Source organism: Myotis yumanensis, unplaced genomic scaffold (assembly GCF_028538775.1).
Source record: "Myotis yumanensis isolate MYYU_CA2020_CCGP unplaced genomic scaffold, mMyoYum1.0.hap1 SCAF_17, whole genome shotgun sequence".
NCBI classification, from domain to species: domain Eukaryota; kingdom Metazoa; phylum Chordata; class Mammalia; order Chiroptera; family Vespertilionidae; genus Myotis; species Myotis yumanensis.
The window spans coordinates 9,792,895-9,814,901 of NW_027223768.1; the positions used below are offsets into that span (position 1 = coordinate 9,792,895).

Sequence of the window (22,007 nt, forward strand, 5' to 3'; positions counted from 1 at the left end):
CCAGGAACTCCTCTTTAACATATGTCTTTACAATAGAAGAGTCACAGATTCTGTATTTGGGGAGACCTCTGGAATGGACACATTTGATGACCAACTCTGCCTTTTTGCAGATTCCTCAGTGGTTCCTCATTGCTTTTAGGATAAAACCTTAATTTTTTTTACATGATATTTTAGGCTTTTATGACCTTGCCCTGCTTGCATGTCCCTTTTCACCTACACACCAACCCTCCCTGTGGCCCCCCCTTGCTCAGCCATAACAAGGCACGTGTGCTGCTTTGCCACCCTCTTGTGCCTTTGTTCACTCTCAGTGGAATGCTTTGCCTCCTGTTTGGTTAAATGTGTCTCTTATGCTTGTGTGACAGCACTCCATTTATCCAGCAAATACTGAGCTGCTGTCTCGGGTATTATGGGTACAGAGTGAACAAGACTGGGTCCCAATGTCATGTGCTGAAGGATGCAGGGGGGCTTATTATACACTCACTGTGTTGTATGTAGTTATCTTGGTGCTTGCTTTTCTCTGGATTGTGAGCTTTCTGAGGGTAGGAACTGTCCCTTTGTATGGCTTAGTATCTCACATATGAAAGTTGACTTTTAGTAAGTTTTCAGTGATTTTTTTGTAAATTTAGTAAATATTTTATCGAATGAATGAATACGTAGTGAAGTCCTGACCCATAGCCATTGCTCAAAAGTGGATTGAAAGAATAAAGGAAAACTCATATTAGAAAACATTTTATTCTTGAGCTCAAGGACTGGGGCACTCAAGTGACTTGTCTATTTGGACCCATTGAGAGTTTCCACTCTCGGTTTGTTAAGCTTAATGCTTATTTCAGTGTGCCTCAAACTTGAAGGTCAGATGGGTCTTCAGTGGAGGACCACTTGTTTGTTGTCTCCCCTTACCTTCGTGAAGACGTACGCGTTTTCTCGTACTGTTGTTGGTTTCACTGGTGTTTCTTCCAGGGTATCACAACACCTTTGCTTCGCATTGTCTGGGCCCGAATCGTCCTGGATGAGGCTCACTATGTCAAGAACCCCTACGTGCAGACTTCCATAGCCGTGTGTAAGCTGCAGGCTCGTGCCCGTTGGGCCGTCACTGGAACCCCCATTCAGAACAACCTGTTGGACATGTATTCACTGCTCAAGTGAGTAAACTCTTTGGAATTCTGTAAACGTGAACCCTGTCGGTAACCTTCCTAATTATTTCGTATCTCATGGTAAAGCTCTGGTGTACGCCTGGTTATCTCATGTAACAGATGGCAAGCCTCTCAACCTTTCAAGGGCAAAAGAGTTAATATTTATGAGAAAAATAACCAGTTGATTGACTGGCTGATATGGGACTTTGATTACATTTAGCCAATATATATGGAAAAATATAAAACAGATTAAATTAAAGGAAACAAAACCACCTTTCTTCAGTCCAGTGAATGTTTTGGGCTATTTCTGCTTTAAAGCATATGACCTGGGGATAGAACTACAATTTATTTGAAGCAAACAGAAAAGAATGCTGATTTTAAAATACTTGCTTTTATTAAAGTCAGCCTGTAAGAGTATATGGAATTTCTTTGCTAGCCTTTTAAGCTTTAGAAATAAATTCTGGCTATTGGTTACATGTCCTGTTGTGACGATACAGACAATGTGTTAATGGGAAAGTTCACAGTTTTATAATGTGATTTTCGTTGTTGGCCTAGGTCCTTTTGATCTGTCTAGCAGAGCTTTACTATGACATTCACTTTTTAAAATGATGCGATGGCAGATGTAACAAAATCTGATTTGTTTTTCATCTGATGTTTTTCTTTGAACCTTTATTCTATCCTCCCATACTTTTCCTTCTTTCTATGTCCTTCTTCCCAACAAAAAAGATTTCTCCGTTGTTCTCCATTTGATGAGTTCAGTCTGTGGAAGAGCCAGTTTGACAATGGTACAAAGGAAGGAGGTGAACGGTTAAGTATTTTAACCAGGAGCCTTTTGCTACAGAGAACAAAAGACCAGCTGGACTCCACCGGCAAGCCCTTGGTAATCTCATTTATGTGTGTCTGAGCGGGAGGCTAGGGGAGGATGGGGACTATGTCCCTGTCTTGGGTTGAACAGCCATCTGCTTTGCTTCGGGATCCTCTGAATCCCACTTTCCAGGGCAGAGCCCTGGGTTGCTGTCCTGCACCTGTGTCCCAGCAACCCTGCCGTGCTGTGTGTTAGCAGCCCTACTTTTAGGGAAGGGTGGAGGCTGCTGTCCAGCCTTGACTAGACTTCCAGTGTCAACTCTGGGAATTTACTCGAATATTCAGTTAATTTCTGTAACTTCATCCCAGCTGCTTTTTCCCTTTATTTTCCCAGGTGGTGCTGCCCCAGCGTAAATTTCAGTTGCACCGTTTAAAGCTTTCTGAAGAGGAAGAGACTGTTTATAGTGTCCTTTTTGCAAGATCAAGGTGTGTGCCAGGAAGAAGCACCTTCTCACATGTACTGTTGCTTTTCTGTCCTTGGCTTGGCAGTGAGTCGAGTGTTGAGTCTTCTCAAACTGTATTTATGATGTTATTGATAAGGCGGATACCTGTTCCTTTTTTATTTTTATTTTTATTTTTTATTTTTTTTTAATTTTTATTTTTTAGCAATGGCACATCCATGGAAGTGACCCGTGTCATTTCTTTTTTTTTTTTTTTTAAATTAAATCTTTATTGTTCAGATTATTACAGTTGTTCCTCTTTTTTCCCCCCATAGCTCCCCTCCACCCGGTTCCCACCTCACCCTCAGCCCTTACCTCCCCCCACTGTCCTCATCCATAGGTGTGCGGTTTTTGTCCAGTCTCTTCCGGCACCCCCCATATCCCGTTACCCCCCCCCCCCCCCCCCACTTCCTGAGAATAGTCAGTCCACTCCCTTTCTATGCCCCTGATTCTATTATATTCACCGGTTTATTCTGTTCATCACATTATTTATTCACTTGATTCTTAGATTCACTTGTTGATAGATGTGTATTTGTTGTTCATAATTTGTATCTTTACCTTTTTCTTCTTCCTCTTCTTAAAGGATACCTTTCAGCATTTCTTATAATACTGGTTTGGTGGTGATGAACTCCTTTAGCTTTTTCTTATCTGTGAAGCTCTTTGTCTGACCTTCAATTCTGAATGATAGCTTTGCTGGGTAAAGTAATCTTGGTTGTAGGTTCTTGCTATTCATTACTTTGAATATTTCTTGCCACTCCCTTCTGGCCTGCTTAGTTTCTGTTGAGAAATCAGCTGACAGTCGTATGGGTACTCCCTTGTAGGTAATTGGCTTTCTTTCTCTTGCTGCTTTTAAGATTCTCTCTTTGTCTTTTGCTCTTGGCATTTTAATTATGATGTGTCTTGGTGTAATCCTCTTTGGGTTCCTTTTGTTTGGGGTTCTCTGCACTTCCTGGACTTATAAATCTATTTCTTTCACCAGGTAGGGGAAGTTTTCTGTCATTATTTCTTCAAATAGTTTTTCAATATCTTGCTCTCTCTCATCTTCTGGCACCCCCATAATTCGGATCTTGGTACGCTTGGAAGTTGTCCCAGAGGCTCCTTACACTATCTTCATATTTTGGGGTTCTTTTTTCTTTTTGCTTTTCCAGTTGGGTGTTTACTTCTTCGTATTTCAAATCTTTGACTTGATTTTTGCAATCCTCTAGTCTGTTGTTGAAACTCTGTATAATATTCTTTATTTCAGTCAGTGTATGCTTAATTTCTAGTTGGTCCTTTTTTATATCCTCGAGGGTCTCCCTAGATTTCTTGAAGATATCACTAAATTTATCAGCGGTTTCTAGAAAATTCTTGAAAAACCTTATAAGTGTGGTTTTGAACTCTATATCCAGTAGTTGGCTTTCCTCCATTTCTGTCATTTGTGACCTGTTTCTTTGTCTCCGCATTTTTTACCCTTCCCTGTGTTGATAGAGTGGCCTTGTAGGCTAGGTGTCCTATAGGGCCCAGTGGTTTAGCCTCCCCAATTACCTGGGGTGGACACTCTTGGTGCACCCCTTTGTGGGCTTTGTGCACAGTCTTGTTGTAGTTAAGCCTGATTGTTGTAGGTATCACTGGGAGGAATTGACCTCCAGGCTAATTGGCTGTGAGAATCAGCTGTGTCTGCAGTGGGAGAACTTCTGTGCTGGAGACACCCTTCTGGGGCAAGACTTGCTTCAGTGGGGCTTTGGTGCTCACTGAGTCTGCTCCCTGAGTGTGTCCCTTATGGATCTGAGGAGTTGTAATCTGGATGGTCCCACTCTGACCACTGGGTACACTGGCTCTTGGATCTAAGGAGGTGCTAATTTAGCCTCTGCCTGAGGCTACCCAGCAGGAGCTATGGAGAGAGCTGCAGGTTGCTCTTCTTTGTTTGGGTTTTGGAGGTGCCCAGATGAGGCCCAGCTATGAAGCAATGCAACCTGCTGTGGGGCCTTGGGCCTTCTTTTGGAAGTTCTTGGTCTCTCTGACCCAGCTGCAGTTTGTTAGGTAATTTTCAGATTGCAAAGGGCCAGGCCTTTCATATGCAAAAGCTTCCTTGCACAGCTTGGGGCGGGGTCTCAGGGAATCAGTAGGGCGGAGCAAACAGCTTTGGCTGATCCTCAGTCCTACCCTAAGAGGCCTGATAATTGCTGCAAGCACCTCAGAGAAAGCCACCCTCGAGTTCCGACTGATGCCAGGCAGTCCAGTTTTTCCCCGTATGAGTCTGGGTCCCCAGAGACTCGCCCAGAACTGGAGTTCAGAGCAGTCGGGAGCTTGCGACTCCCTCCCGGTTGAAAAAGAGAACTCTGTCCTCAGTTGCCAGCCCTTTCCATGTGCGCCTCCGTACCTCCGCACTTTACTTCCGCACCTCCTCTGAGTCTCAGTGTGCTTTTCTCTTTCCTTCTAGTTGCAGAATTTCCACTCAGCCAGCCTTCCTGTGGTTCTGGATGATGTCCGTTTTGTCTTTTAGTTGTATTTTTGAAGTGGTTGTGTGAGGCAGCAATTTCCCGTGTTTACCTATGCCGCCATCTTGGTTTCCTGTTCCTTTTTTATAATCTCCCTGTCTTGCTCCTTACCCCCTCCCCAGCTCACCTTTGTCTCACTGACATTGACGGCTTTTGAAGCTGCTCTTCATTGGCTTCCTTGCACAGAAGTACTAGGGCAGTGATGGCGAACCTGAGACACGCGTGTCAGAGGTGACAACGCGAACTCATTTTTTTTGGTTGATTTTTCTTTGTTAAATGGCATTTAAATATATAAAATAAATATCAAAAATATAAATCTTTGTTTTACTATGGTTGCAAATATAAAAAAATGTGACACAGCACCAGAGTTAAGTTAGGGTTTTTCAAAATGCTGACACGCCGAGCACAAAAGGTTCACCATCACTGTGCTAGGGTATGGTCACTGCACCAGGTCATCTGGTCCTCGAGGGGCCATGTTGGGAAGTTATCTCTTTGACCTTTGACCTGTTACCCAGCATCTCATTGGAACTTAAAAACAAAAAACTGCTCCGTAATCCTTGTCATCTGGTCTTTGCACTTTCTGTAAAACCCTTCTCCTTCCCTGACTCCAGATTTACTCTCCCACTACCTCTCACTTCCAGCATAAATGTGTTTTTTTTCCTCTTTGTATACCTCATATTTATTAGTATTCATCAATAAATAATATCAATAAAATATTATAGTAATTAATATCATGTCAGTGTATTACATATTAACATTTAATATTCTAACATTTTTCATTGATATTTATTATTTTAAAATCATTTTGGGGGTTTTCAATAGTTATTTTTCATTGCCTTTGGGCCAGTGCTTGCTATAAGCCTGACATCATTAGCAAGTCCACCTTTATAGTTTTTCAAGGTGCTATTGCAAGCACAGTTAAGCGGTGGCCATTGTAAACCTATTTAGTTGTAGCGAACATTATATGTGCATTTTCTTTTTTGATCTGAGGCAGATCAGCTCTACAATCCGTTCTACAAAGACAGGAAAGTGGGGATAATCAGTCTGGTCGAAGCCCTGATAATTCATTCAGTAGAGGTAAGCAGTGGGGCACTCATACATAACTAATGACAGTGTGCAGTTAGATTCATAAAATTACTGCAGTGGGATGTTGTGTATTCTTGGTATCAGAGATTTGACCTTAGCCGGGAACCTCAAACCATAGTGTATATATTGATCTGTAAACATCAGTCCTGGTGACCTAAGCTTCTTTTTAATTATTTCCAGACTCTGATCTATTAAATATAAGTAGGTCAGTAAAGAAAACCAGCATTTCATTTGGCTTATTTGGTATAGAAGTGTTACAACTAATATCATTGAGCCTCAGATCAAAGAAATTTAAAATAGCATCACTTAGTTCTTGATTCGTCCTCATACCTCTGTTTTAAGCCCTTACTGTTTCCTGTGGTTTGTTTTCCCTCCTGAAGTGGCACAGGAGTTTGGGTCTAGTGGGCCTGCACGCTCTGTGGCCACAGACTCACAGCGATCCAGCACCAACTACATATTGTCACAGTTGTTGAGACTCCGCCAGTGTTGCTGTCATCTCTCTTTGCTAAAGTCGGTAAGAAAAGCCTTTAGCTTTGTGCCCAGAAGGGCTGCCAGGAAATTCCTGTCTTTCTGCATCTGGGACCTAGTCTGCTGGACCAAGGAAAATAGGGTTTGGGTATGTCTTTGGTTTTTGGTGGGGCAGAAAAGAGGGTGCTTCTTTATTTTACTTTGTTTTACATGAATTTTTATTGATCTTGATAATTCCCATGGTGTTGAGAACAGTTTTTATTTTTTGATTTGTTTTAAATAAGCTTTTTACAAAGAATGGAAAATAGCATTTTGTTAAGAAGGAAACCATTTATGAATACTTTGGTATTTTAGGATGTCATAAAGCTAATTTAGTTACTTTTTTTTCCTGCCTTTAGGCAGTAGGACTTTTAGGTCTAGTTATGAAAACTCAAGTATTCATACAATTGGAAAAGTTGCCTTTATGTTTGAGAGAGGTACATCCATAATTAAGAGGAGTGTTTTATTTTTTTGAGGAGTAGTTGTAATGTATCTTGATTAACAGTACCTTAATTTACTGTACTATCTCAGCTGGGGGAAAAAGAATGTCATGTGATCTATCTGGCAACTCACTAAAAAGTTTCGTTATTTGATTTATCTTCAATCTGGTGAAAAAACTTGCAAAATTACATTTTTAATCGTGGTGTCTCTGAGGAGCTACTGATGATCAATGAGAAAACATTTTGCTGTGTGGAGGGTTACCAGTCATTGGCAAGTCCTGTGGCTTGCCACCTCCGTGCCCACCTGCTCCCATCCCGTCTGTCTCCTGCCCAGGCCCTGGATCCGACAGAATTGAAGAGCGAAGGCCTGCTCCTTTCCCTGGAGGATCAGCTCAGCGCTCTGACCCTGTCCGAACTCCAGAACTCAGAGCCGTCTGCCACTGTTTCCCTGAATGGCGAGTGCTTCAAGGTGGAGCTATTTGAAGACACGAGAGAGAGCACCAAGGTACTTTGTCGCCTCTATTCTGGCGGACAGAGTTGGCCTCCTCACACATTTGTCCAAGAGGGTACAGTCCTTTTTTGGCAGAGCTAGAACTGTTCGATTTTAGCTGGTCAAATTCTCCCTCCAGTCTTAAATTCTAATTTTATTTCACAAATAAAACTAACGTTAGATAGTGGGCCAGCCCAGGCATGAAGGCAGCTTTTCGGTCATGGATTACTGGGAAAGAAGCCTATCAGGTTTACGCTGGGACAGGGCCACAGTGAGCGAGCAGTTTGTTTTGGGACAGCTTTAAAGGGAAACAACAAAAGCTGGACCCTAGAGGCTGTGTAATACATCTGAGTGCCAATGGCTCTGACTTGTTGAAAGGCTTCCATCTGCGCTAGTGTTTCCCACACGGCCTCCTATCTCCATCAGTCATTCTGTTCTGCTCATTAGAGCTCTTTAAGGCGGAGAGCTCTGTTAGAGGAAGGCTGAGAGGCGCTGCAACTTGAGCCCTGCCTTTCATCTCACGCCCACTGCTAGCCTCAACCTCTTTCTTCAAAGGCTTCTTTAAAACGTAACTAGAAAGGCGGTCACTGCCAAGGAAATGGTGTTACTTAAGAATACTTTTAGCCGAAACCGGTTTGGCTCAGTGGATAGAGCGTCGGCCTGCGGACTGGGGAGTCCCAGGTTCGATTCCGGTCAGGGGCATGTGCCTTGGTTGCGGACACATCCCCAGTGGGAGGTGTGCAGGAGGCAGCTGATCGATGTTTCTCTCTCATCGATGTTTCTGGCTTTCTATCTCTCTCCCTTCCTCTCTGTAAGAAATCAATAAAATATATTAAAAAAAAAAAAAAAAAAAGAATACTTTTAATTAAAATTTTAAAATATTTACCTGGGTCTTTACCACTAATAAAGAGAGACATAAGAAGAGTGCCATATGTGGCCAGACTTCCTGTCCTGGCACCTTCAGAGTTTGTGATTGGGTTAAAACTTACATTCCTAATAATTTGTGTTCCTTGTCTAAACTCGGGTAATGTTTATTCACAAGGCTTCTTAGCATAAGCCCATTAGCAATAGCTCACACCACTGAGGTTGCTCTATGAAGGGAAGGGAGTTAGCTCAGGCAGAATGTCACTGGGATTCGACCCCAGCACATGGACCATGAATCCTGCTCTCAAGAGTTTTCTCAAAATACTTGTGGCCATTCTTTTCACATGGCAATCAGAGCACTTTCTAGAACCTCGAGTTGCCAAGATACCACACACTTCACGTACCTGCTTTTTTCTTCCTACTGATTCAAAATGGTACGGTCCTGTGACTCCTTTCCTGCCCGGCGTCAGCACGTGTGGGGGCCTCTACAGGTCACTGCTATAACCATGGTGTAGAGTGTAGGCGCTGAGGGACCTCAGAATTCATCTGGCTCAGCCCAGTTTTTTACTGATGTAGAATCTGAACTCGTAACGGGGAGTTCCAAAGTGATACAGTCATGTGGCGGCAGAGTAAGGAATTTCTTCGTCTCCTGGTTCCTGGTCTAATTTTCTTCCTCCTCCATCATTCTGGGGATGACCTCTGGGGCCCTTCGGAGGCTTTTGCAAGGTCATTCACATTAGCAGTCAGGAGGAATGCACTGAGCTGCTGTCCAAAGTCCTGCCCACGTGTTCTTAGTGGCTGGTCCCCTGTGGACTCAAATTTGACAAATAACCAGAGAGCTTGTTTGGACGCTTTAGCAAGTGTTCCTCAGTCCAGACACATCCTCTCCTTCAACAACATTTGGAGCAGGCCTTCAATTGGGGAAAAGCTTTTTACCTTCTTCCCCAAATGTTAGGATGGTACCTTCTCTGGTCTAGTCATGTGCTAGGGGTACAGAAGTGAACCAGACATACACTGGCTCTGCCTCCTTGGAGCATATCAAGTTATGGAAGCAAGAGATGATTAAGTGAGCAATGAATATATAGCATGAAGAAGATCTTGGTGATTGAAACAAAATGTGCTGTGGTAGCACGTAGGCAGTGGGCACCTGACCCATACTTTGGGGGCTAGGGAAGACCTTCAAGAAGAAGTGACATTAAGCTGACGGGGAACAGAACGGACAAAGATGAGACAAAGCATGGCTTGGCGAAGGAAGAATTTTCATATGACTAGAGTGTCGCTTGGGGAGGGCATAGTGAGAGATGCAGCTGGAGCTGGAAGCAGAGGTCAGAGCAGCCAGGATCAGTGTACAGAGCTTGGGCTTTATCCTCAGGGGGGAGCCACTCAAGGGGCCTGAGCCCGGGAGGGAAGTGACACGCTGACATTTTAGAAATAGCTGTCTTGCTGCAGAGACGAGAGTGGGGTAGAGAGGGTCAGACCAAGCAGAGAGGCCATCCAGGTGCCGCTCAGTAATTCTGGAGAGGGACAATGAGAAGAGTTCTTAAGCTACATATGTTAATGTAACCTTTTCCAGATTTCATCTCTGTTGGCAGAATTGGAGGCAATCCGAAGAAATTCAGGGACTCAAAAGAGGTAAATGTGTTATCTCATTATCCAGGTATTACTTGTAATTAAGCAAGAAAGTTTGGTATTGCTGATAGTTGCAAATCTAAGTTTTTTTATATCAAGGACCTTGAGCCATATTCAGCAGAAAGCACTGACGTTATAGCCCAACTTCCCCCTGATTTCTAATTAAAGTATTTGTGGCACTGATTAGAAAGGAAGTCCCTGGAGGACCAGAGAAAGCTAAGCCTCTGAGAAGTGTTTAAAAGTAGAGCAGTATCTGAAGAAAATCAAGGGTAACAGATGCAAAAGGGAGGGAGAACTGTGTGAGCAGGCCGGGAGTCCATTTGCTGTTTGTTTCAACTTATGTGTATGTTGTAAACCTGCATTTGTATATGTGAAATATTTTTATCTAAAAACTTTAAACTCTAATTAACACAGGATAGAGGGGGCTGGATGAGGGGAGCAGAGAAGTCCTAGCAGCTTGTTATTCTGACTGGTGACGGGTCCCTCTCTGCAGGACCACAGAGCTCCTCTGGGTGAGCACTCGACCCCCAAATAGTAGGAGGCTGCAGTGCTTACCTGAGTCTAGTCATCACTGTATCCTCACTTCATTCAGTGCCAGATAGATCATAGGCTGGATCTGGAGCATTATAATCTTTTTTACCATGTCACAATTTATCTATTTATCCACATATAATCTTAAAATGTGACCTAAGCATATGCCTTTCCCCTGTAGGTAACAGAAGGCCTTTCCTCTTCCACATGACAATTGAATCTTAAGACTCACAGGGGCATGACAGGCTGCAGGTGAGTTTAATCTGTTTGGGGGGTTGTTTTATCCTTCCTTCCAGTGTCATTGTCTCTCAGTGGACCAACATGCTGAAGGTTGTAGCCTTTCACCTGACGAGGCACAAACTGACCCACGCCACCATCAATTGCTTTGTCAGCCACGAAGAGAAAATGGACTTGGTAGAGGCATTTAACAACTCCAAGCACCCCCAGGTATGAGCTGGTCACATCAGAGTTATATAATTAAGAGCAAATTTTTCTCAGTTATACAGAGAATTCTAATGTAGCAGCTCAATTTAAATATACTCATAGCTTTGATCCCTCCAGGTCATTTAAATTCATTAGACATTTATGGGGTACATATCAAAGTATGCAGATACTCTAAAGAGAATAAAATATGAGGGCTAAAAGGAGAGGGAGAGCAGAACTGGGTAGGTTCAAGAGAAGCTCTGTGGAGGAGGCAAGTCTTAAAAAATGGGTAGGATTTGGAGATGAGGAAATATGGGAGGAAGTGGAAGAACGAGGCATCTGATGATTGATAGTAAGACTTTGGAAAGCATTTGTGAGTGACAGGAGGATCATAGAGGTGCTGAGGGTGGGGGTGCAGAGACGGATGGGATAGACTGAATCTGGTTAAAGGGAAGTGTATTGAGCTAGCCACCCCCAGTCCTCTAGAGTGTAGTACTTGTATATTTTGTCAGGCACACAATGTTTTGAGATTCACTCACCAAAAAACTGTGAAATGAGAATTTTCTTAAAGGTGGGGCATTTCACAGTTTCAAAATAGTGCATTTACGGCAGCAGAAGGAAATTTGATAGGAACTCGGTGCTGCTCTGTACTGATGCTGACCTTGACCTGAGACAGAGGAGCGTGTATTACATGGAGTTACTGATGTGTTTTCTTTTGTAGGTCATGCTCATCTCTCTTTTGGCTGGAGGTATTGGTCTAAACCTGATTGGAGGAAACCACCTTTTTCTTCTGGATATGCACTGGTAACAACAGTTCTGGATTTTTCTTGAGTTTCACAGCAGAGCCGGGGACCAGCAGGCTGGAGGGGCAGCAGGGCCTGTGTTCTTTGTTGACTCGGCTCTATCAGTGTTAGGGAGATGCCGCTGCACACATGTGTGGAGATGCAGGGCTAGTGGACAGCCCTGAATCCCTGACTACCAAGGCTGCAAATGCTACTGAAAATATTCCATTCACTTTATTGTTATTCTGACGTCTGTTTCCATGGAAACTGGGAGCAAGGCTTTTCCTACGACTAAGACCTAAGACTTGCGTCCCTCAGTTCTGACTCTTCAAAATACCATATTTCAGACATAGGTGTTGACCTCCAGGGAACTCTCAACCCTGGAAAAGAGGGAGCAGCATTACTCTGTCTAAAAGGAAACGGGGGAGGGATTTTCTAATTATGTTAGGACTACACTTAACACGTCGCCCTTGGCCTCCCACGTAGTGTCAACACCAGGAGCATAATAGCAAGCACCTTTCCCGGAAATAAGATAAATGAGTATGTGTTGTCAGGAGAAAGTGTCATAATTATTCCCAGCTTTTGGTTTTCCGTTTATCCCAGCCAGGGATTGCTGCACGTGGGTCTAATTCTCTGGCAGTTGAATCACAGAATATGAAAGTTAAGGAAGGTATTCAGCTCTCACGTTTCCAGGTAGCAGCCAGGAATGTAGAGGGTTGAGATTAGATGACTTGCCCAGGGTCCCCCAGCTAGTTAGGGACCGAATTTGAATGTTGGTTCCACCTCTGTTACTGTTTGAACTGATGATAATGCTGAGTCACTATTAGCAGTGACCCCAGTTTCTCATTAGAGAGCAGGAAATATCTGACACCACACTGTCTGAGGCCAGTATAGCCAGGACAGGGATCTGCAAGCTTTTTCTGTATATAGTTTAGGCCAGATAGTATTTATTTTAGGCTTTGAAGGCTGCATAGGTCTCTGTTGCATATTCTTCACTATGGGCTTTTGCTTGTTTTTACAACCCTTTAAAGCTCTAACAACCATTTTTTGCTAAAGAGCCATACCAAAGTCAGGCTGTGGGCTGGATTTGCCTATGGAGTTGGCTGCCCTGGCCTAGGCTGTCTGTGCCTTTGAGCTTTACCTCTTTTCTACCAGGAACCCCTCACTTGAAGATCATGCTTGTGCCCGAATTTATCGAATAGGACAGCAGAAAGATGTTGTCATACACAGGTAAGTACGGGTCTCCCAAGACCTAGGACCTTCCCCAAGTTCTGCTTTCGTGCCAGTCTTTCTTGGGTAGTATTTTAATTGAATGTAAAGTATTTGGTGATCGTTTTACTAATGATGCTACTGAGGCACATCCCTCCTTGGACTCACAGTCAGGAAGGGAACACCGGTAATTGGAGGATGACCTTGGAATTGGCCTCTGCAAAGAAGAGCAAGCTGTCTAGAGTAGTGAGCCTTAGCTCAGTCAGGGCAGCCCATGAAACGACCCTCTCTCTCCCTCTCCTGCTTATAACTTTTATTTTGACATAATTTCAGACATATAAAAAATGCAAGAATTCTTACAAGAATAATACAAAAAAATCCTGTGTGTGTGTGTGTGTGTACATGTACATGCAAACTTTTTTCTGCACCATTTGAGAGTACGTTGCAGGCATGGTGCTTATTTATCCCTAACTACTTTACTGTGCATTTTCTAAAAATAAGGACTTTTTTTTTACACAACCACAATAAAATGGTCAAAATCTGGCCGTTAACAATGTACTCCTGATATAATACCTGAGCTATGGACTTTATTCTGTTTTGCCACTTGTTTCAATGTCTTCTCTGCAAAGGAAAATCGTAGATCCTATGTAGCATTCTGTTGTCATGACTCTTCTTTTATGTGGAACAATATCTCAGTTTTTTTGTGTGTGTGTGTTGTTTTTTTTCTCTGATTGTAACAGTCAGGTTCGTTTTTTTGTTTGTTTGTTTGTTTGTTTTTTAATTAAATCTTTATTGTTCAGATTATTACAGATGTTCCTCTTTTTTCCCCCCATAGCTCTCCTCCACCAAGTTTTCACCCCACCCTCTGCCCTTACCCCTCCCGCTGTCCTCATCCATAGGTGTACGATTTTTGTCCAGTCTCTTCCTGCACCCCCACACCCCTTTCCCCCCAAGAATTGTCAGTCCACTCCCTTTCCATGCCCCTGGTTCTATTATATTCACCAGTTTACTCTGTTCATCAGATTTTTTATTCACTTGATTTTTAGATTCACTTGTTGGTAGATATGTATTTGTTGTTCATAATTTTTATCTTTACCTTTTTCTTCTTCCTCTTCTTAAAGGATACCTTTCAGCGTTTCATATAATGCTGGTTTGGTGGTGATGAACTCCTTTAGCTTTTACTTATCTGTGAAGCTCTTTATCTGACCTTCAGTTCTGAAATATAGCTTTGCTAGATAAAGTAATCTTGGTTGTAGGTTCTTGGTATTCATCACTTTGAATATTTCTTGCCACTCCCTTCTGGCCTGCAAAGTTTCTGTTGAGAAATCAGCTGACAGTCGTATGGGTACTCCCTTTTGGGTGACTGACTGTTTTTCTCTTGCTGCTTTTAGGAATCTCTCTTAGTCTTTTGCTCTTGGCATCTTAATTACGATGTGTCTTGGTGTGGTCCTCTTTGGATCCCTTTTGTTTGGGGTTCTCTGTGCTTCCTGGACTTGTAAGTCTATTTCTTTCACCAGGTAGGGGAAGTTTTCTGTCATTATTTCTTCAAATAGGTTTTCAATATCTTGCTCTCTCTCATCTTCTGGCACCCCCATAATTCAGATGTTGGGACGCTTGAAGTTGTCCCAGAGGCTCCTTACACTATCTTCATATTTTGGGATTCTTTTTTCTTTTTGCTTTTCCAGTTGGGTGTTTTTTACTTCTTTGTATTTCAAAACTTTGACTTGATTCTTGGGATCCTCTTGTCTGCTGTTGGGTCTCTGTATATTATTCTTTATTTCAGTCAGTGTATGCTTAATTTCTAGTTGGTCCTTTTTCATATCCTCTAGGGTCTCACTAAATTTATCGGCGGTTTCTAGGAAATTCTTGAAAAACCTTATAAGTGTGGTTTTGAACTCTATATCCAGTAGTTTGCTTTCCTCCATTTCTGTCATTTGTGACCTATTTCTTTGTCTCCGCATTTTTTACGCTTCCCTGTGTTGATAGAGTGGCTTTCTGTGCTAGATGTCCTATAGGGCCCAGTGGCTCAGCCTCCCCAATTACCTGGGGTGGATACTCTTGGTGCACCCCCTTGTGGGCTTTGTGCACAGTCTTGTTGTAGTTAAGCCTTGATTGTTGTAGGTATCACTGGGAGGAATTGACCTCCAGGCTAATTGGCTGTGAGAATTAGCTGTGTCTGCAGTGGGAGTACTTCTGTGCTGGAGACACCCTTCTGGGGCAAGACTTGCTTCAGTGGGGCTTTGGTGCTCACTGAGTCTGCTCCCTGAGTGTGTCCCTTATGGATCTGAGGAGTTGTAATCTGGATGGTCCCACTCTGACCACTGGGTACACTGGCTCTTGGATCTAAGGAGGTGCTAATTTAGCCTCTGCCTGAGGCTACCCAGCAGGAGCTACGAAGAGATCTGCAGATTCCCCTTCCTTTTTTGGGGGTTTGGAGGTTCCCAGATGAGGCCCAGCTATGAAGCAATGCAGGCTGCTGTGGGGCCTTGGGCCTTCTCTTGGAAGTTCTGGGTCTGTCTGGCCCAGCTGCAATTTGTTAGGTAATTTTCAGATTGCAAAGGGCTAGGGCAGCCATGGGCAAACTGTGGCTTGCGGGCAGGATACGGCTGTTTGAAATGAATAAAACTAAAAAAAAAAAAAAAAAAAGACCGTAACCCTTTTATGTAATAATGTTTACTTTGAATTTATATTAGTTCACACAAACACTCCATCCATGCTTTTGTTCTGGCCCTCTGGTCCAGTTTAAGAAGCCATTGTGGCCCTGGAGTCAAAAAGTTTGCCCACCCCTGGGCTAGGGCATTCATATGCAAAAGCTTCTGCTGTAGCCTGGGTGGGGTCGGATCTTGGAATCAACAGGGCGGAGCAAGCAGCTATGGCTGATCCTCAGCCCTGCCCTAAGGGGCCCCGAGTCTCAGTGTCCCGGTAATTGCTGCAAGCACCTCTGAGTTAAAGCCGCCCTCAAGTTCCGAGTTCTGCCTGCTACCAGACAGTCCAGTTTCTCCCTGTATGAGTCCTGGGTCCCCAGAGACTTCCTGGAACTGGAGTTCAGAGCAGTTGGGAGCTTGTGATTCCCTCCCGATTCAAAAAGACAGCTGCCTCCTCAGGTGCCAGCCCCTTTCCCTGTGCACTTGAGCCTCCGTACCTCTGCACTTTACTTCCGCAGCTCCTCTGAGTCTCAGTGTGCTTTTCTCTTTCCTTCTAGTTGTAGAATTTCCACTCAGCCAGCCTTCCTGTAGTTCTGGATGATGTCCGTTTTGTCTTTTTGTTGTATTTTTGAAGATGTTGTCGGAGGCAGCAATTTCCGGTGTTTACCTATGACGCCATTTTGGTTTCTCCTTTTTTGTGTTTTATGTTTGAAGAACACAAGCCAGTAATTTTGTAGAATAGTCCTCTGCTCGGGACCCCCTTCTCTTTAAAGACAATGAAACCTGCCTTGATGCTACAGTCCTCTAGCTATGGACCTCTTTTTCTCCTTCCATTTCAGGGCCACCTTTCCTGGAGAATTAGAAATCACTGTCTTTACTTGCTTACCTCCCATTCATTCCTCAGTCTTTACCAACTGACTTTCACCCTCTTGTTCCACTGAAATTACTCTTGCTAAGGGCACCAGTAAATTCCAAACTTTGCCAACTACAGCGATTATGTTAGCTTTCCAGTCTTGAGCTCTCTTCTCACTCTGGATGCACCTCCCCTAAAAATCCTGTCGACTCCAGTAACTCCCACATCTGTATCTTCAGTTCCAAGATGCCCTCAACTCCAGACCCAATCAGTATCTGAATCTGATTGACCAGATACTCACCATTACTCATTCACTCATATATTCATCTCATTCAACTCATAAAACTCATACCTATTGAGCACTCACTATGTAGTAAGTACTGTTACATATTCCAAGGACTCAGAATCTCACAAACTGAAATTGTTTCTTCCTACCACCTCATAGCCATTTAGTCTCTGAATTCCTTGTCTTTGTGAAGACTATCATTGTTTAATCATAGAGCCAGAAACTAGGCTCCTCATTCTCACTTTTCATATACCAAGCCCATTAATTTTATTCTCTAAAATGTTTCTTATAACCATTCCCTCCTTCCCAGCCCCACTGCCCTTCTCTCTTTCATGTCTGAATTTCTTAGCATGACATACAGAGCCACTCATGATTGGTCCCCGCCAGCCTCTTGAGCTTCTGCCGTTACAGTGCAGTGCAGTAGAGTCCTTTTGACCTTGGCCCTGGCCAGACTGGATAACTAGATCTTCCCCCCACATGCCATGTTCTACAACTCAGCCATGGTTTTCCATATGTTCCCATTTCGAGGGATGCCCCCCCCTCTTCTGGCCAGCCCTTGCTCATCCTCCAATCCACACATTGAGAGTTAACTCCTCGGTGGAGCCTCCCTCAGTACTCCAGACAGATGTACTTGCTCCTTTTGCACACTGGACATGCTTCCATCATAGCACTTTCTGGGTGGTATTATTATTATTTATTTTTATCTCTTTTTCTTGGGTTCTCTTTGAGAGCAAGACTTACGTTAATCGCTCTATACCTACACTTAGCGTAGTACATGGCATATAGGGAATGCTTAATCAGAAGAGGTTCCGTGATTGAATGACAACAGTGGCATTTCCTCAGTTTGTAAAACCTGTGACAGTGTGAATTAGCCTCAAAATTAGATACTCTGTTTAAACCAGCACACATGCCTAGCAGAAACTTCCTTTCCATCTTATCAAGGTGGAGCTGTTTGTGTGAAAGCTGGCTCTCTGTGCTTTCATGGACAGGGATATCTTTTACTCATGTTGGCATTTCTCAATTACCTGCTGCAGAAAGAAATAAAAAAGTCAGTTTGAGTCACATCATTTTAAATGGACATATATTTAGTCAGGGCTGTCTGGGTTGCCTAAACTTATATTAGTTCTTAACCAAACCTAAGAAAGGAAGGAACCTCATTTAAAAACTAAAGCATAAATAGAAGTTTGAACACATTATTAGATATGCTGCCTTGGGTTTCTAATTGTTTGCTTGTCTGTGTTTCAGATTTGTTTGTGAGGAAACAGTGGAAGAGAAGATCTTGCAGCTCCAAGAGAAAAAGAAAGATTTGGCCAAACAGATTCTATCAGGATCTGGAGAATCTGTCACCGAGCTGACCTTGGCTGACCTCAAAGTCCTTTTTGGCATCTAACTGCCTGTTTGTAGAGCTCAGAAGGGTGCCACTGTTGGTGTGTGTTAGGGTCTGGGAGCACGGCCTAACCATGGTCCCTTGGCCTCTCCTTGCGTTCCATGTCACCATCACGCCTTCTGCCCTCCTCAAGGGAGGCATACGCTAACCCCCAGAACTGAGTGAGTGACGCGAGCCGATACCTGACTTCAGATGAAAGAAAATGTCTTCGCGCTGGGTAACTTTGGAAAACAACTCTGGGAGGGTTGTGCGGAAGCTTCAGTAAGAGCTCTGTTGCCTTTCTCTTGTCAGCTGATGGGGGCCTAGTGTTACTGCCTTTCTAACATCTCTCTCCTCCTGCCCATGAGGCTGCTCCTGTAACCGTCTCTTTATGGGCCAAGCAGAGAGTGGACCTCACGCCCATTCCTCTGCAGTGGTCTCACTTCCAGGCCCTTGTCCCTCTCAGGGTAAGATCAGAGAGGTGCCCTATACATCATTATGTATTGCCGTATCATAATATTAGAGGCATAATTTAGCATTTTTATCATTTTTATAGTATTTGTATTTTTACAGATACCCAGTATTTACAGCATTTCTAATGGTTGTATATAGTCTTTTCCTCTGAGCCTGATAGTGTAATAACAGGCTCCAAATTAATTTGGCTTATTGATTAAGGTGTCTTCTGTTTTAGCTCGCTGATTTACAATGATACCATTGTATCATTTAGCATTGGTATTGTCATTAGTATAATCTAACATGTTTGACATTGTAACAGACATAATGGTGTGTTCATTAAACCACATTTTCTTTCCTCCTGGGTACCCAGAGAGCCAGTCTTTACTGCAGTTACATGGGTCATATTACTGAGTTCTCATCCCGGGAATGAGGACAGAAGTGATGCAAGTAATTTTTTTATCTTTCCTCTAAAACTTTGCAAGTGATTTTTCAGGCTGTTTCTTCCCTTACCAGCCCACTGGATGCAGAGGACCCGATGAAAGATTACAAGGCCCCAGAGAATTGCAAAGCCTCTAGATTAGAGATTCGTACCCTGGTTTTTGCCATGGACCCTTTTGGTTCCTGAATGACTGGGACAAAAGCCTTCCCAATATGTGGCTCCCTTCTCACCCCAGCTCCCCCACATTGCACTGTGACATGGTTTTTTAAGGCAAAGAGATTTTAGGGTTGTTTATATAAGAGTTAGTACCCTAACACAAACCCTTTAGGCTTTTTAAAAATATATATATTTTATTTATTTTTTCACAGAGAGGAAGGGAGAGGGACAGAGTCAGAAACATCGATGAGAGAGAAACATCGATCAGCCGCCTCCTGCACACTCCCTACTGGGTATGTGCCCGCAACCAAGGTACATGCCCTTGACCGGAATTGAACCTGGGACCCTTGTGTCTGCAGGCCAACACTCTATCCACTGAGCCAAACTGGTTAGGGCCCCTTTAGGCTTTTATACTTTGGGAAACGAGTCATATTTCCTTCTTCCCATTAGCAGCCTTTTCCAGAACACTTACTGTGCTAATTGTGCTGGAAAGAATTGTAGTTTTTCCTAGATAGACCACTGCCCTCCTTTGAGTTGGGAATAGGAAACGAAATCCTCTGTTAACCCAGTCATGGTCTGGACATAGGGGCATTGGAACCTGTTTAAGCAAAAATGCCTTTCAAGGACAAGGCCTAAGGCCTACACAGGGAAAGATAGTATGGCCTGGTAGGAAGGGTTCGGTTTAGAACTTAGACTTAACTCCAGTTCCAGGTTCACCTTGGCTGGGAGTGTAACCTTGAAAAAAATCCTCACTTCTCTACACTTTGGTTTCCACATTTGTAAGGTGGGTATTGTTTTCAGAACTCAACAGCCACAGTGCAGTCGCTGATAAAATGAGGAAATGAGAGACGTAAGATCACCCTCCCAGAGGTATGCTATAAGATCAGCACGCCCGGGCAGAGATAAGTGTCACCTGAGCAGCAGTGGCTCCCAGGCCAGCAAGAATGTATGAACCCTGCCTCTGCCCCTTGCTGATTGTCTGATACTAGGCTGGTTACAGATTCCCTGCCCATCTCCATTCTGTTACCTATAAGATACCTAGATTAGCACATAGGTCAGTGTGCTCCACTGGGAATTCACTAACAGACACACCTGCTATGACCCATTTGACTAGATGGACAGTGGGTCTTCATCAGAAAGCACATTAGATGAACATAGTCGGTGTTCGTTCCAAGCACTGGTTAGGACAGAGTTGCTGTTAGCCTGGAAGTCCAAGTATTCTTGCTCTTGGTCTGGAGAGGGATGAAGGGATTATAGCCTACAGTATTCGGAGTCCATGGACAAATGTAATCTGCTGTAAGATTCCTTCTGGCATCATAAACAGCTCCTCTGGTGTTCCTTGTTCTGATGCTAAGCTAGCAAAGCCACCTAACTGTGTCATGGGTAGGTGATCCTGTAACAGTGAGATGCTGTTGATTAGATGTGTGTGCAGTAAAAGTTGGAACCACTGTCCTGGTGGCGTGAACTGTACTAAACATGCAACCTTAAATTCTAGCCCCATGGTGAAAATTTCTCATGGATTAATTAACATAAGTGGCATTCTGGTGACTATCTCAGGCTCACGTTCATTGTAGTTACCGTGAGTCAGTTTTTTAAGCATAACCAGGTGGGTCTTTGCCCCCTCCAGCAGTGGGCCACCTCCCAGGGTGTAGTGGTCTCATCGAGGTGCTGCCCTCTGAGTCCTGGCAGTGCCAGGCAGCCTCCATCTCTGACACCACAGCTGCCAGGTCTTGTTCCACCTGCCTGCCCACCTCAGCAGACTTGGGCAAGGATGAAATAAGATGATAAGAGTTTTGTAAACCGTGGCGTGCCATACAAACACCAGTGTGACTGCTGTGGGACCAGGCCTGGGAATATGAGAATCCAGCTGCAGCATGGGTGTGGCTGAAAGAGCCAGATGATGAACATCTGTCACCAAAGCGCAACACGGCTGAGCACCAGTTTACGGGGTATATCCCATGGGACGGAATTGCCTCATGGAAGGTTTATAGTTTGACTTCTCTAGCAGAGTTGATCAAAAATGGGCATTCATTGTGCTTGCCATGGCTGGATGGAACCCTGGCCCTCTAAAAACCCGCCAAGGTTTTTAAACCTTGCATGTAGTCATCATGAACACCAGTGGGTGGAATGACATTTGTGGGACGCGACCCATTTCTCTAGGAGTGGTGATGCACTTCAGAGATTAGAGAGTGGATGGGCTGGCAGGTGTATGTGTGTGCTTGTTACCCAGGACAACCTCAGTGTTTATCCTGTTACAGTGCCCCCAGGGGACGAAGACTGTAATTATGGCTCTTTTTTCTGACCTGTTAGCACCAGAGGTATAACTTACATCATAATACTGCATTGTGTGATGCTTCGGTGCTCACAACTCAAAGGTGATTTCAGAAGCACTTTGTTACACTTGGGGACAATTCCTAAATGCTCAGACTTCTTTTTCTCCTTACCTTGGAGTCTTGGGCTCTGCAGCTCACTCATACTTTGTCGGGTTTTTCGGCTGGCAGGGCAGCTCAATTAAATTGAGTGTAGATTCCACTGTAGCTTAGGCCAAGGAACACTCCTACCCCCACCTGCACAAACTTTCTTAATATTTGTAATGGAACTGTTGCCATTAATATTGCTTAAGGGCTAGGGTGTTTGCCAAAACCTAGGTATCTTCTAGAAGTTTTCTGTTGCTCATCTACAGTAGTGTTACCCAATTATTGAAATCTTTTCCAACTAAATAAGCTTTTTATCCTCATTTCTGAAATCGGATTCATTAAAAGACCGTGGAGGGGTGGGGGATGATGTAAGTACAATAAGCTTCTTCGTGGCAAGCAATTCCCTAAATGTCTGAGGTCATTAGGAAATTCAGGGCTGGTCCCTATGGTGCATTTAATTTATCCAACATGTTTGAGAGAGACCGAGATTTTTTTCTAAATGGTATTTGGTTAAATG

At 43.6% G+C, this 22,007-nt stretch overlaps 1 protein-coding gene across 4 annotated transcripts in view; it reads left to right on the forward strand.

Moving 5' to 3' along the window:
• The window catches only part of LOC138996253 (transcription termination factor 2-like), a 37,241-nt gene extending 18,398 nt beyond the window's left edge, over window positions 1–18,843 (forward strand). For 3 of the 4 annotated variants that reach the window (XM_070397286.1, XM_070397287.1, XM_070397288.1), the window contains 11 exons: window positions 958–1,139; window positions 1,857–2,010; window positions 2,329–2,420; window positions 5,906–5,988; window positions 6,378–6,511; window positions 7,279–7,449; window positions 9,872–9,930; window positions 10,755–10,905; window positions 11,603–11,685; window positions 12,819–12,893; window positions 17,902–18,843. In XM_070397286.1, the coding sequence (XP_070253387.1) occupies window positions 958–1,139; window positions 1,857–2,010; window positions 2,329–2,420; window positions 5,906–5,988; window positions 6,378–6,511; window positions 7,279–7,449; window positions 9,872–9,930; window positions 10,755–10,905; window positions 11,603–11,685; window positions 12,819–12,893; window positions 17,902–18,046 (1,329 nt within the window). In that variant the 3' untranslated portion in view covers window positions 18,047–18,843. The other variant, XM_070397289.1, reaches the window with a different exon arrangement.
• Window positions 18,844–22,007: the final 3,164 nt, after the last annotated feature.